General features: G+C 51.2%; 1 protein-coding gene across 1 annotated transcript; it reads right to left on the minus strand.

Moving 5' to 3' along the window:
* Positions 1-35: 35 nt before the first annotated feature.
* ARMH1 (armadillo like helical domain containing 1) lies at positions 36-7,903 on the minus strand (the record flags this gene model as incomplete). The annotated part of the gene is made up of 12 exons (XM_084291160.1): positions 36-85; positions 854-962; positions 1,315-1,392; positions 2,014-2,143; positions 3,191-3,263; positions 3,493-3,627; positions 4,327-4,487; positions 5,292-5,410; positions 5,562-5,758; positions 6,576-6,742; positions 7,270-7,338; positions 7,698-7,903. 12 exons carry the CDS (start codon positions 7,901-7,903, stop codon positions 36-38), a joined length of 1,494 nt encoding a protein of 497 aa, XP_084147286.1.
* Positions 7,904-10,250: the final 2,347 nt, after the last annotated feature.

Raw genomic sequence — 10,250 nt, forward strand, 5'->3', positions numbered from 1 at the left:
GTGTGCCTGAGGGCAGTGAATGTGGCAGCCTCTCTTCATGGCCTGGTATCAGGGGACTCTGCAGAGACCCTGCTAGAAACCACGCCTGCAAGGCTTGGGGAGGGGGGCCTGAGAGTGTGTTAGATATGTCTGACATCTGGTCCTTTGTTAGTGACAATGGTCTCCTCTGATAGAACTAGATAAATGTATAACTTTCTGGTGTACATATAACTTTTGGTCCAGATGTGTTTGAAACTTTTGCAAGTCTCTTCTAGGAAGAAAACCGACTATGTGATTGTAAAAAATCAGTATTTTAAGAAACTTGATAAATAAATGTTCCTGTATTTAAGTAACTTCTATCTTATAAAATATTTCTTACTGATTTTTTGCTAAAGTCTAATTGTTCCTAAAGACTTGTTGGTGTTGTGGAGAAAGCTTCCTCCAAGAAATCAGCCTTCTTTTTAAAGTCTTTACTCTTGTAATGTTTGCATAAAAATCATTTAAAATAAATGTTGTTTCTTAATAGAGATCCTGCTGGGTAGATCTTGCCTAGTGTGGCGGGGGGGGGGAGCCTCTAAACCAGTCTCCTGTACTAAGCAAAGCCCAACAGGTTGTAGTGTGTGGCTCTGCCCTTTTGGTAGCAGGAAAATGGGAAGGGCCCTGTGCCTCCTCTGTACCTATGGAGTTCAGTTAGGCTTCAAAGGTAGCCCCAGGCTTTTACTTCACATGTATCTTCCACGTGGGAAATAGTTAACATGCCACATAAAATAACATGTTCAGCAGCTTTCCAACAATGTGAGTAATCTGTGATAGATGTTAGTGTAAGGGGGGAGTGTTGCTGGAGAAGTGACTGTGCCCCCAGCCTTGTACATACCTTCTGTGGACTGCTTCCTTCCCATGTCTTTAGGGATGTCAGGTATACTGGAGGCCAGTTCTTCAGCCTGGGCTCGATTCATTTTTGTGTACCAGGTCTCAGGACTGTCCTGGAAGAGGTCATGATAGTGTTATGATGACTTGTAGTATGATGCAGGCAGAGCCCAAGTGCTATGTACTGCACCCCAGGAGCCAAACTCAGGAGTGACCTGGTTGGGAGGAGCTCAAGTCACCTCATGCCTCATTCTGACACCAAATTCCCACTGTTACAAGTCTGAGAGAGCAAGGAGTCAGAGCAATTATCTTCCTGAACACAGCCTGAAGGTAAACACTTTCCAAAGGGTAGGCTTTTCTGAAATATTATTGAAGACTGGATTCTTTTTTAAAAGTCCAGTCTCTACACCCATGGAAAACAGACTGAGCTCTAAGGGCCACTGAAACCTGTAAGAAAGGCATGCTTACCATAAAGAGCTGGAAAAGTGTGTCCCCTACTGCCTTCTTCATGTGCTCCTCCACAAAGGGAAATGTATGGACAAAGTACTGCAACAGAACAGAGTTAGAGTTGGTACATGTACGATGCAGCTCTAGATCACTATGTTACGTGACAGTTATTCCCTGAGCCACCTCCTTTAGCAGCACTTCATGAACTTAAGTGGTTTGTAACCCCCTTTTCATCCTGAGTAGCCTGATTCTCAGTTGTCCCTCATTTAGCCCCTTGCTGTCTAGCAGCATGGTCCTTCCTCTTCCCAGCCATCACCTGTGACTGTTATGTAGGCAGAGTTGTGCTGAGGTGGCTCTTTATGCAGCACCAACAGGACAAAATATGCTGCTTATACTTCTGTGCTAGTGTCTAGCTCTAAGCAAACTGCCTTGTTTAGCCTGTGAGCTCTGTGCTTGCTACTCAGGGCAAGCTGCTGCTTAGAACAGAGGTGTGAGGGCCAACGCTGGCTTCTCAGCACCTTCTTTTTGGTGATTGGCATATGGGACAGGAAGCACTGCTACTGCCTGAAGGAAGTGCCACTCCTGCCTTTGTGAATAAGACTGTGTCTGCTGTACTCAGAAAAAAAAAGAAAGCCCACGATGCAGGGAGCCTTTCTGTTCGAGTGGTCAGGGGAGAGACTCGGTGTTACACTGGCCTCCACCACACACCATCACACTCACCTTCAGGGAGATGCTGCCGTGTCTCTGGCTGGGCATATGTTCCGTGTTCCCCACAGCGACCATCAGGCCATGCACCACGTTCAGCTGGATCAGCTCTTCAGCCACTTCTACTGACTCCTTGGCTAATATGCTGCAATAAGACAGGCCGTCAGTCCCTGCCCTGTACAGGGGAAGGGGCACACAACAAATTGGGTCTGGCCCTCTTGGTGCAGACCTGGTGTGACCCCAATGGAAAACTGACATGTTCCTGTTTCTACCCTGCCCTAGAGGCAATGATGGGCAGAAGACAGGAAAACAAACAAGCAAAATAAAAATAAACAGTTGGCTCTACATAGATTGTCAATCATTTAACATATTCTTGCTACAAACCAGCTGTTTAATTATTGTCAGGAGCTTCCTAGTGTGTATTAAATTCTAGAACGTTTCCTGCATGACCATAAAGAACCCAGGACTCAAAGCAGAAATACCACCAATGTTATTGCTTCTGTGAGCATGACCCCGGAAGATGCTCCAGTGTGTCTCTGTACCCACTAAGTTCACCTGCCTATGCAGGAAAACCTTTTTTTCCCCTGTCATCTACTTTTGCAGAAAAAGTGTTCTTATAGCACTATCTTGTGGACACCGCAAGAAATTCACAGTGAATGCACAAACTTTAGCACAAATGGCTGAATTTAAGGATTCTGCAGTCACTCATAAGCACTAGATTCTTCCACTGGGCAGCTGATGTTAAATAACATTTAATTACTTGTGGCTCACAGCTATGTGGAGAATATGGTGGTCTTGAGCAATACAGCACCCCTCAGCCCTGTGCTGTGGAAGGACACACACACATTGCATCCAGGCCCAGCCATAAAGGGGACATTGTGACAGCAGACAGGGCCAGAGCTGAAAGGACTCCACATCTCCCTATAAAAAAATAAAAAACAAAACCCAGTCCAGTGTCAGTAGCAGGGAGGGTCTGAGCACTGCTACCTTCAGGCAGCAGCTCTGCCCTGAACACACTCATCTCCCAACAGCCTAGAACAGGGCTTGGCAGAGCTGGGGTGTCCAGCCAGAGAGCAGTGCCAGAGGGGAATGCTCCCTGGAGGAACATGTCCCAGTCCATTCCTATTCAAAGGAAGATGCTTCCCTAAAGTCTTTTTCATGCTCCTGTGGGGTTTGCTGCAAAGTCTCTTACCCAATGGCTTTTGCAGCAGCTGCCTGCTTAATGTACGCCAGCATCGGCTCCCTTGGGCACAGCGCGTTTGGGTCTGCAGGAGGAAAATGAACCAAGTGAGAAGGCTGCTTGGGAACAGTCCTGAGGTGTGAGAAGGGAGGGGACAGGGTAACACGAAAAAGAGGATTTCTCCTCAGGGAAGGCCTGTGGCTGTGTAGGGCACACCCGCAGAGCCCACTGCAGCCCGCTGGGGGCCAGGCCGGAGCTGCCACCCTCAGCAGATCTCTGCAGGTGCGGGCAGCCCCAGCCGGGGGCACTGTTACCTGCGGTGCTCTCGCTGCGGGAGGCGAGCGCTGGGTGCCCGGGAGGCGTCAGCGCGGCCACCAGCGCCGCCAGCAGGGCCGGGCGGACACGGAGGGGCAGCAGGGCCGGCAGCAGCTGCAGGGCTGCGGGGAAAGCTGCGCACATCAGTCAAACCCCGGGTGTATCCCAAAGATACAAACGAATACCAGAGTTCTATTTTTGACCAAGTACGGGTAGCTCTGCCGAAGCAGAGCCTCAAAAAATTCCACGACACTCGTGCTTGTTCCTCTCCACGGAAATCTTTAGTAAAAGGCGAAAGATTTATACGATCTGAAGAGAAACCAGAGTATAACACCCTTCCCCACCCGACCCAACCCCAGCGCCGCCCGCCGCCCCCTAGCTCACGGTGACTGCCCCCCCCCGCAGAGCTCCGGGCAGCCCCGGCCCCGCTCCCTGCTCCCTCTGCCCCGTCCCCCCGCAGCCCTCGGGTCTCGGCACGGTGCCGGGAGCGGCGCTGGAACCGAGCCGGGAAGCGCCACGGTACCGCGGTGCGCGCCGGGTATGCAAATGAGCAGGGGCTGAGGGGCGGGGCCGAAGGGCTGGGGGCGGGGAGGTTCCCCCAGCACGCCCCCCCCCCGCTCTGCCGGTAACCGAACCGGGGCAGCTCCCCCCAAACACCCCGCGCCTCTCGAGCCCGTCCTGCCTTTGCTGGCCGCAGGGGGAACGCGACTGCTAAGGGTAAGGGAAGGCCGAGGCTCCCCGTGCCTCCCCTGTGTCTCATCAGCCGGTGTGGTGCCCACCCCGTAACAACGGTCCTTTGGAGGGCCCGGGGGCTGCAGGGCTGCCAGCCTGACCTCGCTGCCAGGAGAGGGGCTGGGACAGCTCGTCTGCAATCGTGTGTGGGACCAGCAGGGTCCCACGTACATGCAGAGTGTGTGGGATCAGGCCCAGCCAGCATGGGTTCATGAAAGGCATGTCTTGCCTGACCGGCCTCATCTCCTTGTGACCGGGTGACCTGCTTGGGGGACGGGGGAGAGGCTGCTGAGGTGGGCTGCCGAGCCTCCAGCAAGACCTGTGGCACCATCTGCCATAGGATGCTCCTGGAGCAGCTGGCAGTGCGTGGCCTGGGCAGGTACAACTGGGCTGGGTTAACTGGCGGGGCGGCTGGGCCTGGAGAGTGGTGGCGAACGGAGTGGAACCGGAGTGAAACCAGCTGGTGACTGGTGACCGGTGGTGATCCCCAGGGGGGGCCTCAGGGAGACCTCAGTGCTCTCTGCAACCGCCTGAAAGGAAGCTGGGGGGCGGCCTCTGACCGCACATAAGCAGCGACAGAACCCACAGGAATAGCCTCGACGTGCACGATCCAACACTAAGCTAAGAGATCACTTAGAAACCTAGTTGGGTACCTACATACCCTTCAGTCGTTCTATTTTTTACCAGGTATAGGTAGCTCTGCCAAAGCAGAACCTCAAAAAATTCCACGACACTCGTGCTTGTTCCTCTCCACGGAAATCTTTAGTAAAAGGCGAAAGATTTATACGATCTGAAGAGAAACCAGAGTATAACTCCCCCTCTCCCCCGGCCCGACCCCAGCGCCGCCCGCCGCCCCCGAGCTCACGGCGCCGCTCCCCCCAAACACCGGTCAGCCCCGGCCCCGCTCCCCCCATCCCCTCCCCACCCCACGGCCCCGCTCCCGGCCCCGTTCCCGGCCCGAGGCAGCAGCGGCGGAGAGCGGAGCGGGCGGGAGCGCGCGGTGCCGCGCGGCGCACCACGGGTATGCAAATGAGGCGCATGCTAATGAGGCGCGCGCGCGGGAAACGGCCCCGCTAAGCCGCCCCCCGGCCGGGTCCTACCTTCGTGCTGCACCTCCAGGTGCGCCGAGCCCAGCAGGGCCAGCAGGGGCTCCAGCAGCGAGGGGGGCGCCTCTCCCACCAGCTCCTGTGGGGACAGGGGCAGGGTGAGGGGGCAGCTGGCACCCTGAGGGCACCGGGGTGGCTCCCTGCTGCCCCCTGATCCCGTGGGGAAATGGGTTGGGGCAGGGGGAGCCCCCAAGGAAAGGTGATGCTGCCCCTTGAGCCCTGCCACCCACCTGCATCGCCCCCAGGGTCTGCAGAGCCAGCTGCTGGGCTCGGGGGGAGGCGCACGGCAGCACCGCGATGAGGCCTTTGTAGACTTGGTGCTGGTATTTGGGGTTGCCACGGCCCAGGGTGTCCAGCAAAACTTGTGCATCCTCTTGAGCCTCTGCTGAGGTGGAGGTGGCCAACAACTCGGCGAGGCATCGCACCCCTGTGTGAGGAAAGAGAGGGCAAATTATGTCTGGGTGAGTCTGCAGGTCACACTTCTTGGCGGTTTTGCTCACACCCCCCAAAAGCACAGCATCATGTCCCACTCAAAGTGTGGCTTGAGGAACAGAAGCCAGGAAAAAAATTCTTTGTTCTTATCAAGAGCCATGACACCAGCTGGAAAAAGAGTCAGCCAGACTGTCAGCTGGTGTAAAGGGCCAAAGCCCTTCTGCAGGCATTTACACAAGGAGCAAACCTGGCACTGAGATGCCAACAGTGCTGCTAAGGATCCTCCTGCTGCTCCTGCAGCTTCATCTCTCTGGGAGGAAGCTGTGGCAGCAGGTATCACCCCACAGTCACTGACAACCTGAGGCATAATCCGAACTACAGAGCAATGAATGGCATTTCGCTTCTGATGTCCAGGAGAAAAAAAAAATAATAGGAAAAAAATATTGTTAAGGTTCTTTCAAAAGCAAGAAACCCTCCCACCTCTAGAGGTGGGCAGACGCTGCAGGTAAGAATAGAAACTGTTTTGTGAGTTTCACTGTAGCAGTTGCAACCAGCAGGACAGCAATATCACATCAGAAGAAATCACTGTAAAGAAAGCGAGCTCATTAAAACCAGAGAGGGGATGAAATGCAACCACTCCACAATAGCCAGGACTCTGAACTCCCTCCAGCAAGACGAACGCCGTGGCAATCTGCCATCGGCAGGTGGAGGGGAAGGAGGGGCGCAGCGCTGCGAGCAGCCCTGGGGGCCAGAGGTCACGGAGAACATCCTCGGCTGAATTAGGAAAAAGCGCAGATGGACACACCGCCTACCGTAGCTCTCACAAATGAGCTCCTTATACTTCCTGCCAGCGTTTGCGATGAGCTGGAGCAGCTTGACAGACTCCCTTTTGTCCTCTTCTTTCAGGTGGTTCAGCCCTAGTATTTCCAGGAGAGTCATGACACCTCCGATCTCCAGAAATTCAATAAGGTATCTGCGCCTGCAGGGATGGGGGAACAAAGCCCAAAATGTCACTGGCCCTGGAGCCCATCTTCCCGACCGAGCACTCTGTGCTCCTGGGATCTGTCACCTCCTGCCTCGCTGTAGCAGGGCCCTGGTGCCCAGACACCCAACACGAGGTGCCTGGGGCTGAGCTGGGACGGCTGCAGCAGATGCCTGCCAGCAGCACGCTCTGACCAGGTCACCAGCTCCTGTTTTTCCCTTGTGCTCATTTCAGACACTGAACGGCAGGCACAGAAACCCCATCACTGCACTCGTGCTCCCAACACATTCCTCCCACACCATGCCAGTGACCCAGTGGCTCTGGTGATGGGCAAGCAGTGGATTGTGTTTTGGGAACATCTGAAAATCCTACTTACAGTAAACCACAGACCTTGCTGGGGCCTGCCCTGCATGAAATGTTTAAACAGCCCTTCCAAAAGCCTGCCCAGGACCTGTTATCTTCTTTCTCTCCTGAACCCTGCCACCCTCATGTGCACCTCTCATGCAGCTACGTTCTCTACTCACCCGCCTGCAGCAGATAAGAAGATGCCAATAGACTTGAGCAGCTTGTCAAGGCACGTGCTGTGCATGTAGCTGTTCGATAAGGCTAAGGAGGGAATGACAGACCATCCTGGTGCCCCCCCGGCAACTCTGGCAATGTGGAGCTCTGAACCTGGGTACCCTCTCTGTTAGAGAGCGTGGAGCTTCCTCTCAAAGGTGTGCAGAGGCAGCATGCTCACCCCAACAGGAGAAAAACCACTAATTCTAGGTTCCTGAGAGTCAAACTACATGACTTTTCCCTCAGTTCCATCTTCAGATAGCTATTTTTTTTCCCCTGCAGCTGGATATGGATCTCTCTACTTATTCTTTGAACATTTTTTTGTTAGAGAACATCCCCTTCCTCTCCAGCCCACTACCACGCGCCACCCTCAGCTTTCCAAGGAAACAGATACGTCATCCTGAGCCACGCTGTCAGGCGAGCCAGAAACAAGCTGGCTCCCTGGGAGAATTCCAGCTCCAGCTCTGGTTCTGTCTTGCCATTATTGCTTTTGATGAAGCTGTCCAGGACGCGGCTTCGAGCAACTTTGTGACCGCTGTCCCATTCTTGCAGGAAAACCATGAGCTTCCTGATGGCCTCCTGCTCTTTGACAGAAGCCATGATCTCTTCTGCCTAGAGAAAAGTGAGAAGGTAAAAAAAAAGGCCTTAAAGACAGAAAAAGTGTATATTGAGGAATTACCACCAGAATCACATTTAAAATGTTCTCTGACAAATTAAATATTAATATAAAAGCACTTACTAGCCATTTATTACATCTTTTTCCTTTATACTCGTTTCATAGATAGCAAAACTGAGCTAAAAGGAGAGTTTCTGGTAAGCCTGAAGCTGCACAGAGAATCCGCAATAGACTTGAGATTATTTTCCAAGGGCAGCTGGCTTCACCACGGGAACTCTCTTCTCCGCTGTGTTAATAAAGTCATTTTGATGTTACTCATTCCCCCCACTTTGGTTTCTTGCTAGGTTCATGATATGAACACTGCATCTCATATCTGACCTACCAGAGAGTAAATAGAGTGAAATGAGAGCACAAATAGGTATGGATTTATGGGGAGTGACAGGGTCAAGGGGGCTGTAAATGCCTGTTAGCGTGCAGCAGCGCAGCCTGCTCTCACCCACAGGGTGCAGCGAGTCACTGGGGCTGGGCCCACATCCATTCCAGGAGGAGGTTTGCCCTGGGCAGTGGCAAAATGGCTTGGGACCCTTTGGCATGGTGGAAAAATTGCTATTTTTTTTCCCTTTTCTAATTTCTATGTGCACATTCCGAGTTTTCAGTGGTCCATCATTAAAAAATCTAAGGACTGAAATAATAAGAACTATAGGCAAGAAGACAAAGCTCCACAAACATCCCTTGTCTGCACTTCCTTCAATCCCACAAAGCAACCTGTGTTTTACCAAATTACTTTGGTAAATTGCTTTTACCTCAGTAGGATCTCCCCCTATTCCAACCTGACAAACGGCAACGTGCACTTTGTAGAGGGATGAAACACCAGAGAACTAAACCCTCCCTTCATGCGTGTAGTCAAGAATTCCGCTGACGTGTATGTGCTACCTAAGAAAAGCACCATTTCAGGTTTTATTTAAAGTATAGTTTATCTGCCAAAAAATTTAAAATGACAGAAAATTCCCGGGTTTCAGAATAAGAAGTTTCTTTCAATATAATCCAAGTCACCAAGATTAACAATTAGCTATCTGCAAAGTTCTTAAGCCTGTTCCTCAAGAATTTGGAGCGAAGTACCAAAAAAGTTCCAAAATATCCCCAGGACATATGCTCAAAATAATTTTCTATTGCTATTATCTGAACCCTGCTGAAAACAATGACCAAGAGGTGAAAAGTATCTCAGTGACGGAAAACAAACAAACAAAGACTTCAAAAAGTTGGCCAAGACACAAGGATTGAGACTTAAGATGAGATGAAATTTCATTTGGGAATTAACGGTCTGTGCTCTGAAAGGAGCCTGTGTCCTTGGCAGGGCGTTTTCAGGATCTCCTTTGCGGGGAAGCAGGTTTAAAATAAATCCATTTTCCCAAAATAGTTGTGATTGAAAGTGTTATTAGCCATAACAAATGTTAGTGCTGACAGGAGAATGGCCTGTTAGGGGCCTCTGGTGAAACAGTCAAGTGAAAGTCATATTTCACATTATTGCGAGCATTTTCCCGTGATTTACAGAATATTTGTGAAACATTACTTGCAAGGCATATGATTGATATTGAGAGAACAGCTAGTATGTAGGGGGAATCTGTATTTCACTGAGACTGTTTGCATGAAATTTACAGTCCCATAAAGTGCTCCTCTGTCCTCAACAGAGATCTTGTTAAAAGAACTTTACAGTCTGAAACATCCTAAAATTGATTCTAAATTAATGTTTCCATATTTATGTTTGAGATGCTGGTGGTGTAATGCTGCCCTATTTTTATTTTAAAGCTACAGTAGCTTCCACTGTTCAGAAAAACCAGCACCAGCTTTAAGACATGAGGATTTTATTGATACAAAGAGCTTGCCCATGAATCAACGGTGAAGAAAAATGAGCTTGAAAAAATGATCACGAGACTTCTGAGGATACGGCGGTATCAGTCCCTGGCTGCTCTAATGACAGCATCTGCTGACATAGTGCTCTTTAAGCTGACATTGCAAAGCACCCTGAAAACGTACCCGAGTATTTTTATTACTGCCACTTTACATATGGGAACACACAGATACATACAGGGCAGTTAAATGACTTGCCTGAGTCGTTTGTCTGTGCTAAAAACGACACATAACTCCTCTTTGCTAGCTCCAAACTCTGCCCTCACCGGCGCTGGGCTGCCTCCCCAGCCCACTGGACCTAACAATCACACCAGGGCTGGGGTCAGGGCAGTTCCTTTCTCCTGCCAAGAAAAACACGAGCGATTTTAGGGGCGGCGGGGCAGCTCGGAGCTTGTTTGCATGCCACCTACTGCTAAACCAGAC

This window comes from Netta rufina, assembly GCF_964035555.1.
Source record: "Netta rufina genome assembly, chromosome: 8".
NCBI lineage: Eukaryota > Metazoa > Chordata > Aves > Anseriformes > Anatidae > Netta > Netta rufina.